The sequence below is a fragment of the Coccinella septempunctata genome, chromosome 1 (assembly GCF_907165205.1).
Source record: "Coccinella septempunctata chromosome 1, icCocSept1.1, whole genome shotgun sequence".
NCBI classification, from domain to species: domain Eukaryota; kingdom Metazoa; phylum Arthropoda; class Insecta; order Coleoptera; family Coccinellidae; genus Coccinella; species Coccinella septempunctata.
In genome coordinates this window covers 13,293,739-13,319,604 of record NC_058189.1, presented here as the reverse complement: position 1 = coordinate 13,319,604, position 25,866 = coordinate 13,293,739, and the positions used below count along the sequence as shown (strand labels likewise).

At 36.2% G+C, this 25,866-nt stretch overlaps 3 protein-coding genes across 3 annotated transcripts; 2 read left to right on the top strand and 1 right to left on the bottom strand.

Moving 5' to 3' along the window:
- Positions 1–810: 810 nt before the first annotated feature.
- Positions 811–13,967, bottom strand: LOC123321837 (general transcription and DNA repair factor IIH helicase subunit XPD). The gene is made up of 13 exons (XM_044909619.1): positions 13,906–13,967; positions 13,751–13,850; positions 13,388–13,642; positions 12,765–12,998; positions 7,942–8,162; positions 7,696–7,829; positions 7,230–7,587; positions 6,932–7,103; positions 6,722–6,820; positions 6,481–6,660; positions 2,953–3,129; positions 1,179–1,388; positions 811–1,044 (listed from the first exon to the last, which is right to left on the bottom strand). The coding sequence occupies exons 1-13, from the start codon at positions 13,908–13,910 to the stop codon at positions 892–894; spliced, it is 2,298 nt and encodes a 765-aa protein (XP_044765554.1). The 5' UTR covers positions 13,911–13,967; the 3' UTR covers positions 811–891.
- Positions 13,968–14,077: 110 nt separating this feature from the next.
- LOC123314942 lies at positions 14,078–19,313 on the top strand. The gene is made up of 5 exons (XM_044900421.1): positions 14,078–14,229; positions 14,284–14,446; positions 14,508–14,704; positions 16,231–16,540; positions 19,053–19,313. Exons 1-5 carry the CDS (start codon positions 14,165–14,167, stop codon positions 19,137–19,139), a joined length of 822 nt encoding a protein of 273 aa, XP_044756356.1. The 5' UTR covers positions 14,078–14,164; the 3' UTR covers positions 19,140–19,313.
- A 1,580-nt stretch (positions 19,314–20,893) lies between these two features.
- Positions 20,894–22,812, top strand: LOC123312620 (28S ribosomal protein S35, mitochondrial). Its single transcript, XM_044897167.1, has 5 exons — positions 20,894–21,094; positions 21,156–21,240; positions 21,437–21,971; positions 22,244–22,409; positions 22,459–22,812. The coding sequence occupies exons 1-5, from the start codon at positions 21,001–21,003 to the stop codon at positions 22,530–22,532; spliced, it is 954 nt and encodes a 317-aa protein (XP_044753102.1). The 5' UTR covers positions 20,894–21,000; the 3' UTR covers positions 22,533–22,812.
- The last annotated feature ends 3,054 nt before the right edge of the window (positions 22,813–25,866 follow it).

Below are 25,866 nucleotides of genomic sequence, written 5' to 3'. Positions count from 1 at the left end.
ACGTGGCTTTTTCAGGTGAAAAATCTTAGGTTTCTATCGCAAATAACTCGAAAACTATTGATTTTACAGAAAAACTTTTCGATAAATTTTGGCTCAAATTAAATCCCCTTTACTACTTCTGAGGGTTATTTCAACTCAATTGCTTCATTAATTCAGTTTTTTTATAAATAAATAAATTATGAGAAGCAACAATTGTTTTTGGGTAAACTTTGTCAGAAAAAGTAAAAAAAATAATTTGCCGCAAAAATTAATTTTTTTCATAGATGTTCCCTGGGTTCCGAGTATGTAGACTACCCTCCATAGTTCCGTGGTATAAACCTTACGGTGCTCCGTAGTGGATGCATCGTCGGCTTGTGCCGACATGCCGCTGAAAAATCTCTGAACGGTCGGTCTCCATCAAAGGAAGCCAACGGAAATTTATAGTGAGGATGTGCCAACCGCTGTCCTCAATGGCCTCGAGCGGCTTCAGTTGCAATTTAGACTGTGTACAATGTTAATTTGGCTGCGTCTTCTGTCGTTGGCTTTGTGGCGGCATAATGTGGATGCAGCTTAATACATTCCCAGATATTTTTTGTTATCTCAGTCCTGTCTTGTATATTTTAATTTAATGCAAGTCAGAAGACCTCTTCAAATGTACCATCATTTTGAATTAAATTTGCAATGTTAAAACTGGTTATTGAGGCTATAAGATGAAAATTACAGTGATCATCTCAATTTGGTGAAAACCTACAAACTTTCTTTGAAATGAAATATTACCCCCAATAAGAAAATCTTTATTCTGGAAAGAAAGACTAAATGAATTGAAACAAATCGACATCCATGTAGTTTTATTAAAAATTCGTATTTCAAATATCACAACTATTTGAGAACAGTAAAACGCACAAAAGTATTTTATGTATCTTCAGAAGACTGTCCATTCTCTTCCTTTTCCTGTTGCTTTTTGGCTTCCAAACTCTGGAGTTGCTCTAATGTGAGTAATGATACTCCTAACTGGTCTTCTTTAGTGAAAGGCTGAGCCATTTGTCTCAACCATCTTTTAGCAAGCTGAAATGAAGAATTTAATGCAATATTCCAAAAGAGTCAAAGCCATGAATACTGCAACTGAGAGTGAGACGAAAAATTTTTTTGAAATTATTTGAATGTTCGAATTGAAAGATGTGAATTAGTGTGTGATTTACCTGTACAGCTTCCTCAGTTGACAAGTTACAAAGAGAATCTTTCAAATGTTCTTGAATCCATTTTGGTAACTTAGTTCTTTTATCAGCTCTGGAGAATCTCTTGTCTGCGAAAACCATAATACCGTAATCCGTTTTTCCACGAATTGCTCTACCTACACATTGGGCAGCATGCCTCATAGCATCAAAGGTTAAGAAATCGTTTTCTCTGATCTATAAAACGAGAAACACCTTATAGTAGGGGAGCCCACGATGCTAAATGTGGATTTACTCGAGCGTCGTGGAGTTAGTGGATTGTGAACATTAGATAGAAGGAGGAAAAAAGAATATATCGGTGGAATGAGCGTCTACATGCGGTCAAAAAAAATTTTTTGCTTCAACAAGTAAAAGCGGTTAAAACACCTTCGTTAAACGTAATTATTAAATCTTCAAAATATCAGCTAATTGACTTAATATCCAGGGTGTTCCTAAATTGAACGTACAAACGAAAAGGGGAGATTCCTTAAGTGAGTTTAAGAAAAAAAAGTCCCATAAACATGGGGTCGCAAACGTTTCGTTTTCGAGATACAGAGTGTTGAAGTTTGAATTTTTTTCAAGTTTTTTTCTCATAGTATCTACACTTCACAAGATATTCAACTGAAATTTGGCATATATATTACATTTTAGAGTTCTCACCACGTGACATGGCAATTTTGATAGAAGATCTACAGGGTGATATTTTTTCTGGAACTCTGCCACCTGTTCTTCTGCAGAACTTTTTTTTGGTGAGCAACTGTTAATTTGAAAAAATGTAAAAAGAAGCTTTGTTCTTATACCAAACTTTTCGGTCTCTAGTAGTTTTGCCGTATCTACCAACGTTTCGAGAAAAAAATTTTGAACGATTCTCTCGAAATCCTCGTGAAAATCCAAATTATGATGGGAAGGCCACTTTGTAAGCTGTGGTGAATGAATTCAGTGTCAGTTTTGATGGAAATTTTCCTGATCTGTAGCGATGATTCATAAAGATTCGATAAACTCGTATAATTAACATGAGAAAAAAACTTGAAAAAAATTCAAACTTCAACACTCTGTATCTCGAAAACGAAACGTTTGCGTTTATGGGACTTGTTTTTCTTAAACTCACTTAAGGAATCTCCTCTTTTCGTTTGTAAGTTCAATTTAGGAACACCCTGTATATTGATCAAACACTTTTCAGTATGCTTGGTGATATTTTTGTTTTCTACAATTTTTATTCCTCAGTAAGCGCACAAAAGAAAGAATATTATTCCACTTAAAACCAAACATGGATTTCCTTAAAATAATTATTTTTATTCTGATATTTCTTTTTTCAAGTCCATTTTATTATGACAAAAAATAACTGTTGCACATTTTTATGGTATGTACAACATAAGTGTTGATGCAATTACAATTTACTACCAAGAAACATCAAATCAACGAAGGCAAAATCAACATTTAATAAAGAAATCAAACATTGGATAGACAGAAATTCACAGACATTCTTGTGCGTGTTTATAAATAGACATAATTTCATTTACACCAAGATTGGAGATGGACATGGATGCATTAGAATTTTCTTTCTGTTAAATTCAAGTAAGCACTACCCAGCTTGTGGGAAGCAGATGTTTATTATATTACTGTTGTATATTCATTTTCTTGGAAATAAACATTATTATTATATCAAGATGGGGTGTATCAAAAGCGTGGAATACCCAAGTGACAGATTATAAACCAAGAAAATCATCGAAAATATCTAAAAAAATATTGTTGCCACACTCACCTGAAATTGATCCCTCAAATAGTCTAATCTTGCTTTCAAAATTCTAGACTGGGTGTAGACATATGGAATTCCGAACATAAGTACGCATCGTCCTAAATGGTGATCAAAATCGACACCTTCGGAAACCTTTCCTCTTGCTACTGATAGTAAAACGGCGCCTCTTCCTGATTCACAAGCCTAGAGTACATTATCCACAATAAAATAAATGTCAATTTCGAATAAACATAAATTTCTTTCTTTAAAATGTAAGCTTAAAAATATCCACCCAAATCATGAACTAGAAAACTGATATAATAAAAAAACTATGAAGTTAACAAAACACTCCTTTTACAGAGGAATGAAAATATCATTATGATGTTTGTCAATGCACAGGGTGGGCAAAATTGGGGATACAACTTTTTCAACCCAACGAGATAGAGGAAAATGCATGACACATTACGGTCGTTATTTTTTCGGGAAACTAATAATGCCATCAACTGCATTACTCTATCTTCTTTTGTTTTCGAGTTATAGGTCAAAATTAAAATTTCAACTTTGGTCATTATCTCCGTTTCTGTTAGTGCAAAGATGTTTAAATTAAAACATTATCGAGACACTTTTTTGATAGCAATCCAATGGCATACTATGACTATGTATTTGCTGAGCTATAATATAAAGTTGTGTTTTTTCGTATGAAAACAGTAGTTTAAAATGAAGAATTAGAATCGCCATTTTTTTCCCGTTTTAGAAATATATCATACACCGACCTCAGTCTTTCTGTCATTTCAAACTCCTATTTTCATGAAAAACACATCTTTATGTTATAATATAACTATACCTTTTGGAAAAAATCATAGTACGCCACTGGATTGCTATCAAAAAAGTGTCTGTGTAATGTTTTCATTTCAACATCCTAGCACAAACAGAAACGGACGGAATGACCAAAGTTGAAATTTTAATTTGAACCTGTAACTTGAAAACAAAAGAAGACAGAGGAATGCAGTTGATGGCATTATTAGTTTCACGAAAAAATAACGATCGTAATGTGTCATGCATTTTCCTCTATCTCGTTGGGTTGAAAAAGTTGTATCCCCAATTTTTCCCAGCCTGTATATAAAGAAAATAATTGTGTAGAAAAACAGTGGTTCAAGGTGAGAACCGATGGGCGACTCATTGGTGCAACCTAGAATATAATTGGAGTTTTATGGCTGTTGCAGGTTCGGTTCGTCAGTAACTACGTAGCTTTTGTTTGTAGTTTTTTTTTCATAAACAATAATGAAATAAAGTTTGGGGTTGAAGATTATTGAACTTGATTTTGTTTTCACAGAGAAGACACTAATAAGTAATGTCACGATGACAATATCGAAAAAACAGGCAAAACGAAGAATATCAATTTTTTCAATGTAATACAACATTGTGTACAAAAAAATATTGCCATTTGTAAGAAAACAGAATTCTTGAATTGAGAACATAAAAGAGTGACTGAAAGCGTTAAGGCTAAGATGTCTAAAACTCTGGTGTATTCACTGATTCGATATTGTTTCTAATTTCGTGGGGATATCGGACCAGTTTCGTTTTTCCCACTGTAGGTAGCGCTGTTTAGAATTTGACAGAGCATTGTCAATTGATATTTGAAAATAATTTGAATACTTTCCTACGACTAACGAATATGTTGTATTTATAAGCGATTATTGGTGTGTGAAAATGTATTAGTTTCGAGAAAGGGGTGTAGAACATTCATTTTTTCAACATGTCGTTCAGTAAGTTCAGGTTTCTGTATGGACAATCAAGAACTACAGCTAATAATTCGGTGTTGTTGGAATTTGAGGCAGAAAAAATCAGATGAACGAACATTCGGGAAGGATATAGCTAAGTTTTATGGCAACTTCAGCAATATTTCAAAGAAACTGTTTTGGAAATACGTAATGTGAATTGTGAGCAAGTATTGAGAATCGAGAATCAGAAATTGATAAATCTATTCGAGTTTGTTCTTTAAATATTCTTCCTGAATAGATATAGTGAAATTTACCTTTCTATCAACTGAATATATTGGATATTTGACCAATCAATTGTGTTTTATTAAAATCATATTGAATTACCCCCACCACGAATTCAAGTTGTCAAACGGAAATTATCTTGAAGAAGAACAGTAAATACTCCTTTGAACCCTTATTCGGTAGTGTTGAAATGTTGACAAATTTGTTTTTACAACGAAAATTGAACTGTAAATCACAAATATTCCTTAACAGCTGACAAAATGGGCCAGTTCATATTTTGCACTCGTTGATCGATATTCGATATCAACGCAAAACAAAATAAAACGAGAGAGTATCTTGGACTTCCTTTGATAGAACAAGAATAAAACGAAGCAAATGACATGGTGGCGCCGCCACGAAACTGATCCCATATCCCCGATTTTCTGAAATGTTGATGCTTGCAAAAAGTGACAAGTGCACACACCAGTGTTTTAGACATCTTAGTTAAGGCTAATCTCAGTTGGCGTTTTTCGGAATCATTACTGACAGACATGCTTACGTATTCAATCTAGTTCTGCCTGATATATACGAAGCTCTAGGCCTTAGACGCAATATCGACAAAACCAAAATCCTGGTAAATCCGCCAGAAAACCTTCAAAGAGATATCAGCCTGGAGGATGAAACTCTAGAACAGGTCGAGCAGTTCAAATACTTGGGAAGCTTCATAAATACTAGGGCTAACTTGGACCCGGAAATACACAACCGTATCAAAGCAACACGGGCATTCTTGAAGCTAAAGAACAGAGTGTTTCAAAATCACGACCTCAATCTGAAGACCAAGACCGCTGTTTACAAAGCAGTGGTCCTCCCAACGCTTCTTTACGAAAGCGAGAGCTGGACGCCCTACGGTCGACATATTAACCAGCTTGAACAAATGCAAAGTCATCTAAGACAAATAATGCATATCAGATTGTTCCACAAAGTTTCAAATGCAGAAGTCTTACAGCGCGCGAGTTGTATAACAATTGAGACTCAAGTAACGAGGACCCGACTCAGATGGAGCTGCCACATTCTGAGGATGCAAGACACAAGACTTCCCAAAATGGCTCTGTATGGCGAACTCACAGAGGGAGCTCGGAAACCAGGAGGCCAGTATAAGCGGTTTAAGAATATACTGCATCAATCCCTAAAATCAGTTGATGCCAATCATAACTGGGAACAACTAGCGTTGGACAGATCACAATGGAGATCTTCGGTCCACAGTTATAATGGAGACTCGAGAAGAACAGCGGAGGACAAATCTGGTTGGTGACTATCCATGCCCGGAGTGTGTAAGGATCTGTAGGAGTCTCTTCAGTCACAGGAGGGCACACAGTCGCAATTAGTCCTAAGAAATTATGAGTTTGATCGCACCGATAGTTTTGTTTTTGAGTTTTTTTTGTAGATTTATTCTCGGTAACGGGATACAGCAATGAATGAGTGAAAGTTCCGCCTGCCCGTAGTCTATGAAAATCTTCGCTTCAACAGAAGCGGTGGAAATATCCCTAAAAAAATAGTTGCATATTGTAATTACCTTTATATAATACATAAGCGCAAAACTTGTTTCAGCGGAGTCTTGAGTTTCGATGAAAAGTAACTTATATCTTTGCAGACTGTCAATAACACCCTGGTCATACCAACTAGCTACAACATATTCTAGATACATATACGATGTGAAAAAACAAACAATCCCATCTGGAACATTGGCTGCCATCTAGAAAATAAAAGGAATATTCATAAAGAATTACTGAGTATATCTATAAAGTGTTAGTTACCTCCACTAATAATTGACCATAGTTTCGAATTACTGCATTATCTTCTCTCGACTCAAACTTTGAAGATATAGCTACTTGATCGTTTCCTTTGGATACAATCTACAAGAGAAATGATAAAATTAATTTCACAAAAAAATCACAACAATAAAACAATGTACTAGAAAAGAAGTAAGAAATCAATCTTAATGAATACAAGTTGAAGAAACTTACCATAGGTAACAAACAAGGCCTCGCTAAAGTCATAGTGAAAGATGACATTATAACTGGATGAAAATTCAACACTTTTGGATACATATCCAATGGTGATAGAGTTCCTGAGGTGATAACTACAGTTTGAAATCTATCAAACACAGGTTTGATAGCTATCGATGAATCCAAACAACTGAAAATTCAGAATGTCAATTTTTTGTTTCTGGATACATCTAATGTATGTAAGTGGAAAACAGGTGAAATTCAATAAAAATAAAAGTTTAGGATAATATATAAACCAAAAAAATTATTAACCTACCTAAAATGTAAAACTGGATTTGATACAGTTGGAGTTTTATCATCGAATGGTTCAACAATGATTGTGAATCCTTTTGTGTAAGTCGAAACTAATGTTGCTAAATGTGTTATTAATATTATGGGACTAAAATCTGTTAAATTTGATATTTCGAGTGTTTTCAACAAGGACGACAATCGTTCAGCACAAAACCTTAGCGGTTTCCTTTCAATGCAAACTTTGTTCTGGATATCTCTCAAAAATCCAGCTGGAGATTCTTGTACTACATGCTGAACTCGCAATCTCGTTTTTAGGTATTCTACGAATCGTTTCAAGAAACTCACAAAATGTTCTGCATTTCTAATATTTCCAGGAATTGCCTCTAAAAATAAAAATGGAGTCATTATTTCACATTAGAATTGAGATAAATGAAATAGCATGGTTAATTTCAATAGTGAAAGTTTGTACTGGTTTCGGAGCTACCCAATACCTTGCAATATTTCATCTGGTAGAACCGGATTAGAGAGAAGAACATCAGTCTCTCTCGATACAGCCGCTTCTCTTAATCCTTCTACCATCCTTTGGTATTCTTCCTGTAATTTCTTTTGATCATCTTCTTTTATTCTGAATCACAAACACACAGAAAAGAAATGAATCAAAATTAGGAGCTACAGAGAAAAAATTAAGAACGTTTGAGCCATTAAAATGATTTGGTTAAATTCAATTGAGTACTTACTCTGCTACTGTTTTTTCCAGTATTTGCAAGTTGGCTGTCGACTTTTCTATTACTTTTCTGTTTATTTTGACGCTCATTGAATCAATACACACATTGTCTATATTATGAGCTTCATCGAAAATGACAACAGATTCTTTCGTTAATTCTTTTGATACCACATCTGCTATTTTTGGATCTAGTAGATAATGGTAACTGTATACCACTATTTGAGCATGTACAATCTGAAAGGGATATATCAACTAGAAGAAGTGGAACTTCGGAGGCTGCTGCTGCTTTTTGAGAAAAGTAACTAATTTGACTGGAAATTTGAGGCAAACATTCTTTTTTTCTTACAAAACACACTTGTTATGCTCTCAAAAGCTGAACAGATATTTTCTTCAAACTCAAAATACTCGAAAAGGGTTCATTTTCGGTTTGTATAATAAAGAGTAACCTGTTTCCAAGAAAAAGCTTCAAGGAATATTATTTTGATAATTGTTATATCCGAAAAACAACTGATCACCAAAACATATATTCTGAAAAGTGTAATTCACTCCTGAAAAATGCCCGAAGAATCAGAGAAGCATAAACAAATAACGTGTCTTGTTATCCTAAAATACCTAATACCCTAGTTCATATTCATCACTTTGTGCTTTGGGGGAACCGATATACAGGGTGTATCTAAAGGTGAATCTTTCCTGCATGTGAAGAAATGTAGCCTGCTGGAAGCAATAAGAATATCCTTTAACTGGAATCTCCTAACCGGAAACTGGGTTGGACATTTGAAGATATTGAACCAACTGGACTCTAATCTCTTGGCAAAATCATCGGATGTTTTGCCAATCATCTTGAATTACGAAACACCCTTTGAAACGGTCATAGCTGACCGTCCTAGTGCAATAAGTTTCGTGATTTACTGGTGGATCAAAAACAGGGACACCGGCATTGGCGTATATAGACCTAAACTGAGGATCTCTAAAGCCCTGGGAAGTGAACCCACTATTTTACAGATCGAGACACTAGCAGTTTACATATGCGCTCAGAAGTGTCTTAAAATGAACCTCAAAGCGGCGCATATCTATATCACCACGGACAGCCAGGCCACGCTGAGGTCCCTGAAATCACTCTGCTAACACGGGAGTGCCATAATACCATAAAGCAACTGGCCAGAGGCAATAAAGTGACTCTACTATGGGTACCAGGGCATTGTGGTGTTGAGGGAAATAAAAGAGCCGATGAACTTGCAAAAAGAGCATCAAGGATAACGCCTGATGGACCTGAGCATTTCTGTTGGCTTATATACCAATATAAGGCAGCGGTCCAACAATGGGAGTTGAACAACAAAATAACCCTCTGGAGGAACACTCCTGGACTTACTCAGTAAAAGAAATTCGTGAGTGAATGTCTTACCTACCTCAAGTCCAGGAAGATTTCGGTGGCTGCCTTCCTGGACATTGAGGGAGTCTTTAATGCTGCCCTCACTGAATCTCTGGTGAGGGCTGCCAAGGTTAGAGGTGTCCCTCCTACCATATCGAATTGGATCAGCACAATGCTGAGCTCAAGAAACATTACAACCACGCTTTGCGGCGAAGCACTTAGATTCAAAGCAGGCAGAGGTTGCCCGTAGGGCGGTGTACTATCACCCCTTCCCTGGTCCCTTCTGGTTGACGATCTAATTGCTATCATCAGCTCGCTTGACGTATATGTTCAGGCTTACGCGGATGATATAGTTATTTTACTGACGGGCAATGACGATGTAATCATCTCTGCTGCTCTTCAGGAAACACTAACGGTAATTCAAGGTTGGTGTGAGGGGGAGCAGCTAGATGTGAACTCTTGCAAAACCTTGATTGTCCCCTTTGCCAGGAAAAGAAAGTTCCAAATTTCTCCTCCAATTCTCTACGGTAAGACTATTCCACTCGTAGAGGAAGCCAAATATCTAGGCATTACCCTGGAAGCTTAATTGAAACTCCCATGTGGAAAGAGTCATCCACAAAGCCAGGCACTCCCTATGGGCCTGTCGAAGGATTTGTGGAAAAACTTGGGGGATAGCGCCAAAACAGCTCCGCTGGCTGTACGTCATGGTGTATCGCCTGGTGGCCCTGCACAAAACGCGATCAAACCCAAAACAAACTTTCGAAACTCCAGAGAACAGAATGCCTCATGATATCGGGGGGTACATTCCGCTCTACTCCAACTGCGTCCATGGAGATGCTATTAGACCTACATCCCCTTCACATTTTTGTCCAGGGAGAGGCAAGACTAGCAACCCACAGGCTCCACCACCTTATCGTAAATGAGCCTGACAAACTCATTTTCGTGCCCAATTGTCTTTCAGTCCAATTGAAGGCAGACGGGGTGATGGGCATGAGAACTGATCATATAATCACAAGAACCAGCACGGATGGAACCTTCAGTTCTCTGATTCCAAGCAGAGACGAATGGCTCCGTCACATGGAATTCTATCTACAAGGACCTTGCTGGTTTACTGATGGCTCCAGAATCAGTCAGGGATCTGGAGCCGGAGTCTACAGTCGTAGACCGCTGACTGAACTCAGTGCCAGTCTGGGAAAGTCGGTGACAGCATTTCAGGCAGAAATCTTCGCCATTGATCTATGCGCCAGCCATTTGCTTAACATTGGTTGGGCGGGTAGCCAATAAAAATCCTAACGGATAGTCAAGCTGCGATTAAATCTCTCGCAGACAAATGCAACTCGGCACAGGTATTTGAATGCAGATCTAAACTCTCCAAATTGGGAAGTTTAAACAGACTGCAACTGATTTGGGTACCTGGACACTCTGGCTTCAGAGGCAACGAAGTATCGGATGCTCTAGCCAGAGAAGGCGCAACATCAGAGTTTATTGGCCCGGAACCAAGTATAGGAATTTCCAATTCCTTAATCAAGGAACGGAACAACAGCTGGATAAGGCATAAGGTCCTGGAGTACTGGCGTAACCGTCCTGGACTGCGTCACTCGGACAGGGCTATTTCAGTGCGTCCCAGCCCATACACCAGTCGTTGGCTAGGATTTTCTAGAACAAATCTGAGATCTATCATGGCGGTTTTCATAGGACATTGTAGACTCAGAGCCCATCTTAAAAAGCTCAGCATCGTCAATGACCCGCTCTGCAGACTCTGCTTAGAGGAGGACGAAACTATTGAGTACATCCTCTGTGACTGCCCGGCGGCGTACAGGGTCAGACTTGGAGTATTTGGTTCTCCGAAGATGGTCCTAGAGGAACTCAAGAATCACTCCCCCTCCGACATCATCTCCTTTTTGAGTAGGATGGGACTGGAGGGAGAGATCTAGCTCTACAAGCTTGCCTATGTGCTACAATAGACCGCTTGGTCGCAGTGGCAGGTTTGGTTTATCCGTCCAACACACACAGCAATCAGTAATCAGTAAGGCAGCGGTCCAACAATGGGAGTTGAACAACAAAATAACCCTCTGGAGGAACACTCCTGGACTTACTCAGTGAAATAAATTCGTTATGATTTCACCGACCTAGACCAAAAAACTGCTGGCAGGGTAGGTTACAAATATCATTTGTACCGTACGGGGGTGTCAGCAGATGAGATTGGTAGGCTCTGTGGATCAGAAGCAGAAACAGCTGAACACATGGTAAGCAAGTGTCCAGAGCTGGCTGGCCTAAGAACCATTCATATGGGGAAACCAGCCCCTAAGGATGTTGTCGGTTTTATCAACGACCTCCTTGGGTTCCTATGAATGAGTAGGGTAGAGAACAAAGATCTACATGGTCGCAGTTCCCGAAAGGCTAATAGGGCCACAACGATTCAAGTTCAAATAATAATAAGGTGAGGCTTTTCTTGACGGAACTGCTCAAAATAAAGCGTTTCACCAAAAATCGCCTATACAAACTTTCAAAATGGCAAAGTTGATAAAAAAAATTAAAAATAATTAATGAAATAGATCCTATTACACCCTAGATCATTCGTTATCTGAATTATCGCAAAGCCATGGAAAAAAACTCATTTCGTGATGACTGACTCAACCAATGGTTTCGATTTCGTTCGAATTTTACGTGGGATTGAAAATGCAAACTTAGCATCCCGAATTTCTCTCATTATTTAGTAACTTAAATGAACTATTTTATGAAATGGCTTATTTTGATACCAAATGAACAGAAAAATACTTAGGACCAAGTATAAAAAAATAGAATATTAGTTCAAAATTTTATGAATAAAATTTGTCTAAATTATTCACAAATTTTTTCACAATGGTCCTCACAATATTCTTCTTATTGAAACCCTCCAACAATTGTCGAAAAAATAGATAGATATGGGGTAACAATAATAGAACTTTGTTAACATAAGCTCTTTCAATAAACTGCCTCAATTTTCTTCTATGGTTTCACCCCAAATGGCATGATAAAACAATTTTTTCAAGTGACCTGATGCAACTAATCAGATAGAATCGGATTTACAGGGTGGGCAAATTTGTTGTTTACTATAGTTCTTGAGAACTATAAGAGCTAGAAGAAAGTGAATGACATATTTCAGAACTCTTTTTCAAAGAAACAAAGAATGGTGAAGTTACAGATCTGAAACTTGAACCTTCTTAGGCATTTTTATACGTAGAATCTACTGATTTTTTCAAATTGGAAAGTAACAAATTCAACAAAATTTGGATGGGGTTGAAGAAAAATTTTCAATTTTGTTTTTTTGAGTACAATTGGAACTCAAAACATGTTTCGGTGTTCCCTACGATAACAACAAAATTGAAAATAAAATTATGGTGGGATTCCATTTTCCAAATGCCCACTCATGGCACTGAATTTAAATTGGGAGTTTCAAAAAGTCTTCATACTCTATGAATACTCACTGAAAACCTTGCTAAGAAATATGGACACCAATTTCTATCTCTTCCATATTGTTTCATGTCATCAAGGGTGTACACACCATGTGGTAAGGTACTATCTTTCCCATCTAGAGAAAACCCTTCAAAGTACTGGCATATTGGAATTGTATCGTCAAAATTGTACCTTTCTCGAACATAACTAGCAGTTAGAGCATGACATCTTCCATCGATAATTTTTCCATCTTTTTCTTTGCTAACCTGGAAAATTCAAGAATGCTGAAATTTCAGAATAATCTCCCTTATTTTAAATTAGCTGTGGAATTGGTCTGTGCATATGGATGTATGTTAGCAGCCAACTCCTGCAGCCTTAAATAGGATTTTGCGTAGTAATATGTATTTGGATTTGAATTTGCAGATGATGCAGACCAATCTTGAATATGTACAATGTATATTATATTATGTTTTATTCATATTCACAGTTTATGCATGATTTCAAATGTACACAATAAAAAACCTTTTCAATAAAGGAAAGAATTATGAGATTACAGTAAACCTGTGATAATGGTTTGATTAGACTTGAAATGATTGGGTCATTTCTATGTGTTCTTGGTATCAGAAAACTAGATATTATGTTCCATTTAAATTACCTCTGGATGAATACACATATTTTTTCTGGAAGATAAAACTAATCCTGTGAGTCTAGGATATTCCCCATCCATTTTTTCATAGTAATCCAGAAGCTTTTTCAATTCTTCCATTACTTTTTCTATTTCCGGTACTGTTCTTGAACAGTAAATCAATTTTCTAACATCCATTGGTTTATCCATCATATATGCTACGACAAGAGATAAGAGAGTCGTAGTTTTTCCTGTTCCCGAAGGCATTTCCAATAAGCAATGACCCTAAAATGAGATATATCATTTATAGAGTGACTCGTTCATTATTTTCATTTTATCCTCATTAATTAATTCATCTCGTTCTAAGCAGATTTTTGAAAAATTATAACATACTTTGGCATCAATTGCTTTTTTGAGTTCACACATATAGGCATATTGCTCTGGATATATGTAGTCATAGGGAAAGTAAACAATCAAACCATCTACACTCAACCTATAAAAAAAAAGATTTGAATCATAAGGAATATTTCTTCAATTCATAATATTACTTCATTATTTGTAAATTTTAATTCAATTGCAGAAATCACTTGTTAAGCGGTTAGTTTAGTACAAACCTAACCTAACTTAATTTAAATCAAAATTCTAACCTAACTCACTAACTTGCTGGTTAAAACTGAATTTTCGAGGACCTTACATAAGAGAAGAAAGATTATCAATGATTTTATGATTATCTGTTTTGTTTACAAAACAGAGATTTGAATTGAAAATCAAAACACTTCCCTTTAAACTTCTTCTAAATTCCTAAAAATGATGTGTGAGGGCTGCAAAACATATATGTCCTTAGTAGAAATTGATAAGGATCGATTTTATTGGTAATGATATTCTGTTCAGTCAAATAAATTTCAATGCTTACACCTTTTTTTCAGGACTGAACAATTAAGCCGAACTAATACAGAATTACACAAGAAAATTATATACTTAAGTAGTTACATATCCATTTTGGAAAAAAAAATTGCCAACTTGAATGAAATAATATTATTGAAAGACATATCATTTGCTTCTCGGTGCATTGAACATGAAAAGGAAAATGTAAGAGGAGACTCAAACAAATTCAGAAATCGAAATATTGATGTACTTAATGTTTTTTTAGTTAGAAAACTTGACTTTCAATAAAAGCAAGAAAGATATTGATCTTATCCCTAACCATTGCCTAAGGAAGCTCAAAACCCTATGTATTCAATTGAACAACATCGTTGATGATTTCCAAATGGAGAAAAGTAAATTTTCCAAAATTCTGCAGAACAAAGAGAAGCAATTGATTGAAAATTCAAATTATCTTCAAGAAATGTGAGTAAAAATGTTATTATTGAGGTACAGTGCTTCTATTGAAAAATTACTACGAGTGGCATTAAAGTTTTTTCCAAATGATTTATAAAAGAATGTATTAAATATGACGTACACCCTCTGGAAGCTACTCCTCACTTTTCATATTCAAATGGCAACCCCTGTATATACTGAAAATTGCTTGTTCAATAACACCTACATTCTGGTACTCAAATAAACTAAACTTATGGAAGACAGGATGGTGCCTCCACCTCAAAATGCTAGTATTATTGAGAAGCAAGTCGGTCAACTTTGTCCCAACAGGTGTATTAGTGCTTATAGAAATTGTAACGGCGTTTCCTGGCATGTCTCGAGCGCCAGCTATTCTTTGAAGGGAAAATAGCAAACCTACCCTCCTGGTGGCTTTATGTCGAAGACCAGGTTTCTTGTTATCTAGGGTGATAGCGATAACTATTGAAAGTCAAAATACGAGTTCACAAATATTATTTGTTGTTTTATAATAAGGAACACAATATGCACTGTAACACAACTATAAAATAAGATCAGTCAAGTGAAAATCACCATACAATAGGTGAAATGCAAACAGTGCACTATTTACAACTAAAAGGTTTTTTCTCGGATGATATACAAATAGTAAAGAGTTTCATCTTTTTCTCTTTACTATTTCAAATGCGCCTCGGATATTACGGATTCGTTCGCCAGCCAGAACCAAGACTTACACTTAGCAGACAACGGAATCGGCTGGGATAGTGTTCGACAGCACGGGAAAAGGCACAGGGGTTCACCACTCTATTTTCTGCACCCCCCGGGTTTTCACACCAGCAAAAAATCGTACTTCAGCAGCGGTAGAAAACGGATATGAGTGGTTTTTGCTCCCTCCCCTCCACTTGAATTCTAAAATATCAAATTACCACTCAAAACAGGATCGTTCCTCTATGAAGAATGAATACTAAGTAAAGAATGAATGCACCAGCGGTGGGACATCTCCCTTTGTACCCACCTGCACGGTGTGGAAACGGTATGTCCTTCATGTGCCAAAAATCGGTAAAATTCGTGTTCACTAGATGAACTACATTTTCGCAACTATGATGAAGTTGTTTTAAATTATCTTCTTTATAATATCACCTATTTTACGTCTCTGCAGTGCTAACGGACCGTGTTCTGTCAGTGAGCTTAGCATTGCCACCTTCTACGTCATCACCCTTCCAGTCGACTTTTAACTGAATTGCTGGCATTGCGCCCCTTTTGCTATATCTTTGCTTGGCTTTACCTTGGCACAAAATACCAATTTGCGCAATAGCTTGAGCATGTAAACGGAACTTTATTATGGGTAAGTTCGCTTCCGCTCTAGCTTCATACCCTAACGAAATACACTCACATTTTTCTTTACAAATTCAATTGAGCCAGAGACTCCGAATGAGCTACAGTTCGTAACATAAATATATTAAATAATCATTGTTATTAGATTATTTTAATCGAAATGAATTTATTGAAAAATTAAATAAATGCCAATGAAAGCTATTTTTTAGGGTAGAAACTTATAGGGAACACTTATTCAGAGAGATGACCAAATATAATAATTTGAAAAGATGGATTTATGATGAGCTACATGTTGTAAGAAAAGTCAGTGATGAATATATCAGAACAAATATTGAAGAAATGGAGAAAAAACTCAATGATAAGATTCGAAGCAAATATAAAACGACATTGCAACATGGAAATACGCAAATCAAACAACAAGATGAACTTATAAGGAAAATGCAAATTCATAGAAGAGAGTTATATTCCCTTCTCAAGGAAGAAAAGCTCAAAAGGAATGAATTGAAAGAAAAATATGAGGTAAATATTCAACTATGGATGAATTGATGTGGTTGCTACTTGGTGGAAATCCATAATAGGGGACTTTGATCTAAGTTTCCAACCCAAAAATGTTGAGAATTTTCTATCACAGTGGAAGCAAAATTCCATAACGAATATCTATTAATGCTTGGGTTCGCTTTATTCATATAGACAAAGTACAGATTTTCCTAATTTTATGGAATCTATGAACACAAAGATAATGGATGAAAATAAAGAAACTTCAGCCGACAGCTTTATTTCAAATCTAACAAATGTCCAGAGACACACAACTCAAATTTATGCTAATCAGATATAATCATACCAATCATAATATACAGGGTGTTTCAAAAAAGTGATGACCCACCTGTGACAGGATAGATAGAATACGGAAAAATACATCGGATTCATTTAGTAAAAAATTTCGCAAAAGCATACAGCGTGTTGAAAAAAATGCCATTCAAATTTTTTATGATTTTGTCAAAACTACTGGCAACGTTGTAATGAAATTTTGCCAATATGTTTTGGAAACTAACACATCAGATGAGTTTGTTTTTTATCTCACTAGAGTGCCACCCGTTGAACTATATGGGAACCCAAAGAGTTTCCATAATACACTGCGCAAAAAAATTAACGCACATTATGGAAATCTCAAATTTATTCTACAACTGAAGGTGTTCTCTATGATAATTATTTTTATCAGAATTATGCATGCATATGTTATCCACTTTCAACGGGTTTCTTCAATACAGATGTTTTTTCCCAGCAGGAATAAAAAAAGATGATATTATCAGATTTTGAATGTATTGGCTCCATTCTAAAATCAGTTGTTCTCGATCAATTCCAGTGATCAATAGTTTTTCTTTCGTTTGATTTTCTACACTCGATCGCTATGCAACGCGAAACACGCAATTTGACCCAAGAGGAATGTGCCCAAGCGGTAGTTTTACGAGAAGAAGGGTGGGCATACACAAGAATTGCAGAAAGGTTTGGTGTTTCCCATACAAGTGTGTCCAGAATGTTGCAGCGATTCAGGGAGACAGGTATGAATGTCCGAAGACCAGGACAGGGTAGACCACGGGTAACAACTGCCATTCAAGAACGTTACTTGAGAGTTTCTTCGTTGAGACAACGGTTTGCAACCGCTCGCCTCCTTCAAATTCAGCTTGAGCAAACTCATGAGGTGCAAATTAGCACTCAGACAATAAGAAATCGCCTCAGAGAATGTGATTTAAGGCCTCGTGTCGCGGCAAGAGGCCCAGCTCTTACCCCAGCCTATCGAAGGGCGCGTTTGGATTTTGCGAGAGAGCATATCCATTGGGAAGAGGCCGATTGGGAAAGAGTTCTCTTTACAGATGAGTCTAGATTCTGCCTCTACCATTGTGATCGACGTTCCCTTGTATACAGACGTCCACATGAAATATATGCTCAGTACAATTTCCTGAATACTACTGGTTTCGGGGGAGGATCGATTATGGTATGGGGTGGAATATCTTTGACTGCTCGCACAGACCTAGTGGTCGTTAATAATGGAGCTATGAATGCTGATAAGTATATAAGGAACATTCTTGAAGAGCATGTAGTGCCATTTGCCCCATACATTGGTGAAAATTTCATTTTTATGGACGATAATGCCAGACCCCATCGTGCGCGCATCGTTCAGGAGTACCTTGAAGAGGTTGAAGTCTCTCGAATGGAATGACCAGCAAGAAGTCCAGATCTCAATCCGATTGAGCAGGTTTGGGACAACCTCAATAGAAGGCTGAGAAGTTCAGAAAATCATCCAGCTACTCTTAATGACTTAGGAATCCAACTCGGAGAAATCTGAGAAGGATTAGATCAGAACATTTTAAGATCACTCATTTTGAGTATGAACCGTCGTTGCCGAGGTGTAATTAACGCAAGTGGTGGAAATATCAAGTATTAAATCACTTATCAGCCTTTCAGTATTTTGAAAATTGTTCATTTCTCTTCTATCACATAAGATTCGGTGAAATCCTGAATTTTTTCCTCCATTTAATGTGTCTTGTTTCGTTCAAAACCTTCCCGAGAGAACATAAAAAATAAGTTATAAAGTCAATGTAGAGTTAACTTTTATTAAAATTGAGATTTTCAGAATGTGCGTTAATTTTTTTGCGCATTGTAGTTCAGTGGTTAAGGAATGTGTGGAGCTGGTGGAAACTGAAGTTGTAGTATTGGTTACTCTTGAACTATCATAATTTTCAAAGTCAAAATAACTAATAGGTTTTTTCGTTTCGGTTTTGACGAGAATTGGCTAGGAACTATTATTCTTGACAAATATTCATATCGAAAATAACGCTAGGGATTGATAACAAGTTGAAAACAAATTCTCACTTCTCTAATAATGTGCTTCTTTCAACATTTGAAATGTACGTGTTATCAAAGATTAACCTCTTTGATATTATTCCGTTCATATTATTATAGGCCTATATATGCTACATTGATTAGTGGATATTTTTATGTATGCTCCAAATGCAATATTATTTGATTTCAGCATACTTTGGATGAAGTGAAAATGCAAATAAGAAGGCTTAAGCAGAAGAACCAACATATGGAAACACTTTTACGTCTTAAGTCATAATTGACTGCAAGGTGCTTTGAATGCTACATTTTATGGATATCACAAAAAAGATTTTTTTTATATCTATATATATATATATACATATATTCCTATATATACCTCATTCATAGGTACTTAATTGATTATTTTTGTATGTATATAACCTGCTTTGAATGGAAAATTTTATTTCTTGAATATTTTTTGCATCTTGAATGAAGAATAGACCCAAAAAAAGCAGAAAAATGTATAAGTATCCAGTTTAGGTTTTATACTGTAAATAGAATATCAACGATTCTCATATTGATTCATTTTATTATGTTTCCTCACAATTTATTTTATATTTTTCTTTCCACAGTCATGAATTGCTCTCGTTTTCTGCCAGGCGGCACTGGGAAACCCATACATCTACTACATAGTGAACCCTCTATTTTACAGACCGAGACACTGCCTATTTATGTAGGCGTTCAGGAGTTTAAAATGAACCTCAAAATAGGCCACGCTGAGGTCCCCGGAATCAAACGGCCAGGTGTCTCTGCTGACACGGGAGTGCTGTAATAGCATAAAAAAACTGGCCAGAGGCAATAAAGTGACTCTTCTATAGGTATCAGGGCATTGTGGTGTTGAAGGAAATGAAAAAGCCGATGAACTTGCAAAAAAAGCATCAATGGTAACACCTGCTGGACCTGAGCCTTTCTGTAGGCTTGGTAAAGACCAATTAGAAGGCAGCGGTCCAATAATGGGAGTTGAATAACCCTCTGGAGAAACACTCCTAGACTTACTCAGTCAAAAAACTTCGTGATGATTTCACCGACCTATGCCAGAAAGCTGCTGAAGCTTTCACGAGCTGAGCTTCGGGTGATAGTGGGACTGCTGACGGGATACTGTCAGCAGTCATCCATTACTGTATGGAAAAGTCAGCAGATGAGATTTGTACTGTCTAGGCTCTGTGGATCAGAAGCAGAAACAACTGAACACATGATATACAAGTGTCCAGAGTTGGCTGGCCTAAGAACCATTCATATGTTATTATGGGGAAACCAGTCCTGGATACTCACGAGGTAACTGCCAAGGCCCCTAAGGATGTTATCGGTTTTATCAACACCATTGACCACCTCCTTGGGTTCCTATGAATGAGTAGGGTAGAGGTAGAGAACAAAAGATCTACATGGTCGCAGTTCCCGGAAGGCTAACCGAACCACAGCGACCCCGGTTTCAAATAATAATAATAATAGTGACTACTGCAGTGCACTCTAACTTTATTGAGTTCACTGGACTACTGGCAGAGACTGGTTGTTTCTAACTACTGGTATCGAATGAAGGGGCTATCAGTTCGTTCCATTTTCGTCGAGGTGCAAGTTGTGTGCTCTGACGATGTCAAATCAGATAAATTTGAGTAATAAAAATCAGCGGCGAGCTGACAATTATTGAATTCTACAAAAAGTCCCGCTCGGAGAAGTATTTTTACTATTTTTGGCAGAATGCAATGTCTGCACCACAGAACACTAATATAAGTCTGCAACAGAGAACAGTACTGTCAGTATTTCAGAAACGATGCCTATTGGCCCAGTCGTTCGAGTTCTATTGTTATTCGATTGCGGGCCAGTACTAACAGCAATATCGGAACAGGCCCACTGTCATGAAAAATTCATTGAAGAAGATTCAATATCAATCTGTGTTCTTTGCCATAACCAAGGAGGAACTTGTCAATTTTGCCATAACCAGAGACAGGTTGTCTCTGGCCATAACCTAGAAATTTTCATGTTCTCAGATCAGGATCAGATTAAAATGCATTAATTCTTAATTCTATCAAATCTGAAAACTTCTTGAATATAGACATCATTAATTATTTCTGTTTGTTACCTTATAATAAGTCTTAAAGAAGATGCTGAAGTTACCCAGAAAATTAAGCGGGTGTCTGGGTGCACCCTTGACTAGATATATTTCAGACAGCACTGTTCCTCTAGAAAAGGAAATAGGTATGCAAGCTGATATCGAGAATTTTTGGTTCATAATCTTAATCATTACCTAATATTCTAGATTTTAAACCGCTCAATTTGAGACAAGTTAAGGGAGCAACAGTAACTAAACGTACTCCTAGAAAGACTATAGTGGCGCCTCCAAGGTGAAGAGCTTATTTTAATTCTGTATGAAGAACTTAGCAATTCTAAGATTCTCAATAATTTCTGTCAACGTAATGCATATCAAAAATCCCTTAATTTTGACTACTTAATCGAGAACTGCAGAAGTATTCTTCAGAAAGTAGTTCTTATTTGCTTTTTTTTTTCAATGGTTATAAAGCTTGTTTGTATCAATTTAAGGACTGAGCAAATGGCGACTGATCAAGATTGGGGAAATGTTTGGCCAGGGCCAAAATCATTTCATCCAGCATCTGTACCTCTACCAGTTCGTCAAGGTTATGCTAAAAAAGGAGAAACTATCCCTAGCAAATATGCAAATACTGAACTAATGAAAATTCCCAACTTCCTTCATCTCACACCACCAGTTATCAAAAGACAATGTGAAGCCTTGAAAAAATTTTGTACTCCATGGCCAAAAGCACTTGATACAGATGAAAAATGTGAAAAACATTTTCCCATAGAAGTTGCTACTAGTAATTATTGTCATTCCTCGCCTTCAATTAGAGATCCATTATCAAGAATTGTCACTGTAAAACTGAGACTCTCTTCACTTAAATTAGATGATCATGCAAAAGATAAATTTCTGAGATTGGTTGGTGATCGATATGATGAAAAAACTGATATTGTTACTATTGTCACTGATAGGTGCCCAGTAAAAAAGCAGAATTATGAGTATGCTATGTATTTAATAACAGCTTTATATCACGAGTCTTGGGTAAGCTGTTTAGTAATTCATATTTTTTCACATTTCATACAATGTTGGCCAGAATAAATAATGCTTTATTGAAAATAGAATTTATAAATTACAAAATGCTGAATAATCATAAAAAAAGAAATTTTCCTGTTGCTGAATTTTTTCCAGGATTCTATGATAATTTGATGAATCCTAATCATTTATCCATGAAAACTCATAAATTTGATTTCATAACAGATACTTCTTCTTTATTGGTTTTCAATTTATTTACTTATTAATTTTATTCAAAACAGAATGTGGAAGAATGGGAAAAACTGAAGTCGGAAGCTGACATGGAATTTTATGATTGGAATACTTCTAAATCCAAAAAAAATGTAGAGAAGCTTTTCGGCAAGGAATCCAAATCTATTGAGAATATTGATCCTTATTCTGATGCACTTAACGACCTGATGAATGATGGTAATAATATTCTAGTAATAATTCCGAAATAATCATGATTGTCTTTCAGGTGAAAATCAGTATAATTTGACAAAGTATAGAGAATCTGTGAAGAAACTTTTACAAGTACCTGATACATTATGAAGGAAGAAGAGAAATTACGGCTGGTTTCATAATCAAACCTAAAGTCCCTTTAATTTTAAAGCTTCCCTACCACAAATGACAGTAAAGGAAGCTTTGAGCTTAAAATGACTTTAAATTTGATTATGAAACTGGACGTTAACAACTTAACCCATTGAAGATCAGTTTGAAAATGGAATTCATAGGTCAAAATTATTTATTCAATTTGCATTCCTATTGCTCCATTTTGGTAATTAATGCAATTTGTATTGAAATTCATAAATAAAAATTAAAATTTATATTTCTTGTAATTTTTTCTATCATTCACATAAAATTTTTTTATTTAAATTCTTCAGAAGTTAGTTGTGGGCACGCCGCTATGCCCGCAAGAATCTATTTGTTGAACTTTATCTATAAAAATGAAGCCATGTTTTGCATTGTTATCGCATCATGCGAAAACCGCTGAACCGATTTTATTCTTTTTTTGAACTTTTCATATATTCCGTAAAAAGTTCGGAAGAAAATTCGGAAAGTTTGCTTAGGAGACTGGAAAAATCAAGAAAACAAAGAAATTTTAAATTCGCGCACAAGTGTTGTTAGGGTAATCTGCCCCATAGACACATTGAACTAAAGAAAGTTCTTTAGTTCAATGCATAGACATCTTGTTGACTTTGACGTCTTTGACCCTAAATGGTGGTTGATGGCTGACACATAGACAAATAATGTTAGATTAGTTTAGTTAGTTACTTAGTTTTAGATTAGTTAATACCAGAGATATATCTCTGTTTAATGGTTAGTCTGGTTTATCCACTATCCAGGACGGTCGAGATTAGCTTCGGCGAGCCCTGGTACATACCGAAATTACGAAACAGTTAAAAACATATTCGATGGGAGGGTTAGAGGGTGAATATGTCTCTCGAAAAGTCAGATGGCGGAAAACGAACAAACAGATAATAGGAATGTGGATGGTCAATTATCCTGTGAAAATCCAGAATAAGAACTCAGAATTGAAATAATAGACTGCGAAAACAAAAGTACCCATATTTTCCCCACCATTCAATAATTGGCTTTCTAGAAAGATTTCCTACGAAATAGAAACGATAGTTTCTGATGTTGAAATTCTTTCTAAATTCAATACGGGTATATTTTGTGAAAAAACAATAGTATTTTGTGAAAAGTGATAAATTGCGCCATCAAATAATGAAACTCTATGAACATGAAAATAGCTTAAAACACTTTCAAGCTGACTTTATTAAGAATTTCTTGGCAGAGACATGCCAATACTATAAAGGGCAGAGACAGAGGTTGTCTCTGATAAAGGGTCTCTCTACCCTCCATAGTCATTACTATGGGTGGACATATACGGTTTCCGAAATAGGGCCGGACGGCCGGTCGCCACATTTGATGAATCATCCTGTAGTGTAGTGCAGTCATTATAAAGCTTATCAGCCAAATAGTCCGTTTAGCTAGAGATTAGCAAGATTGGGGACTGCTACTTTTACTTTATTTCTTCAAAACTTGGCTTTTGCATGGTATTTCAATAAAGAAGTCTACTTCCTGGCATCATTCTTGTCACTCTTCTTTTGCTCATTAAATTTCCTTGACAGATTATTAATATTAACAAGATAAAATAAGATAACCACCAACTCTACAGTTTTCCCTCACACTCAAAAATAACATGTTTGTCTCGAGTTTTGTCATCAGGAGTTAAGATTTTTGATTTGCTAATAAAAATGCGTCTAGTCGAGATGCAGTAGAAACAAAAATTTGCTCATTGCCAATTTCTCAACTACTCAACAGGATGGTTTTTTGCAACTAAAAACATGTGAAATTCATAAAAAAAATGTCGGCTAATCTTAAATTTACGTTCACACCTAGCTTTAGCCGTAACATACCTATAATGTCTAGATACAGGATGGGCCATGCATCCATAACTTTCCACCCCGGTGTGAGCTTTGGGATGGAATAACGAAAAAAACGTTCAGACAGGTCAAATTTTGTTGAAAGGGGGACAAATAAGGGTGTTCAAATGAGTTTGATATATCACTTCCCCTCTATAGCCGCAACCCCCAACAGAGCTCTCATTTTTGAATAGGTAAAAGGGGTCGACCAGCATCTTGTTGGAAAGGCAATTCAATTTCCTGCATGAGTGTATTTTTTTTATCTCTTTATTAATTATTATACAGAGTGACTCAGTATTCCATCAATAACTTTCACACGCCGAATTTGGATCTTTGTGATGGAAAAAACGCTCGGACGGATCAAAAAATTAATTCGATATCACTACTGTTTCATCCTGTTTATTAGTTAAGCGATCGAAGAAAAAAAATAATACGCTCATGCAGGTAATTGAATTAGGTACCTTTTCAACAAAGCTATTCGACCTATTATCTCTATTCAAAAATAATTGCTCTAAGTGGTAGCGGCTAGAGGGGAATAGTGATATCAAATTCATTTTTTGGAACGTCCGAGCGTTTTTTCCATCTCAAAGATCCAAATTCAGCGTGTGAAAGTTATTGATGGAATACTGAGTCACTCTGTATAATAATAAAGCGATTAAAAAAACTCATGCAGGAAATTGAATTGCCTTTCCAACAAGGTGCTGCTCGGACGCGGACCCTTTTCCCTATTCAAAAATGATAGCTGTTAAGGGGTTGCGGCTAGAGAGGTATAGTGATATCAAACTCATTTGAACAACCTTATTTGTCCCCCTTTCAACAAAAATTGACCTGTCCGAGTGTTTTTTCGTTATTCCATTCTATAAAGCTCAAAATTCGAGGTGGAAAGTTATGGATGGCCCACCCTGTATATTGATGGTTTTCTTGTGGATGTAGCTAAAAACACATGCAATTACTAAATTGATTAATCGTATATGGAAAAAAGTGCCAAAGATAAAAAATAAGTCGTGTGAACTTTTCGAAATGGTGAAAATCCCAATTTTTGCTAATATCCGAAGCATTGTGAGTAGTAGGTACTCTACGAATTTCACCATTTTTTGTTCCCCTGAAGAAGAGTTCGGAAAGAAAACGTGCCACACCTCCTGATTTACTCTCACCGTGGCATTCAGGGTGAGTCTTTATCAACTTGTACAAATATTTGAACAGGTCAAAAGAAACATTTTTTTCCTTATTTACCATATTTCCGAATTATTGTTAGTTCTATCTCACAAACGGTTTTATCGAATATGAAATGAATTTCGGAATATAGTTTTTTCATTTATTTGATTAATCTTTTTAGAACACCCGATATCATCTGGGAGTCTTCCAGAGTTTTCTCCTTACGACCGTTTTACTTACCATAAAAATACCATAAATTCAAAGAACCCAACTCTTCAAACTAATATTTGAATGTTTTGTAA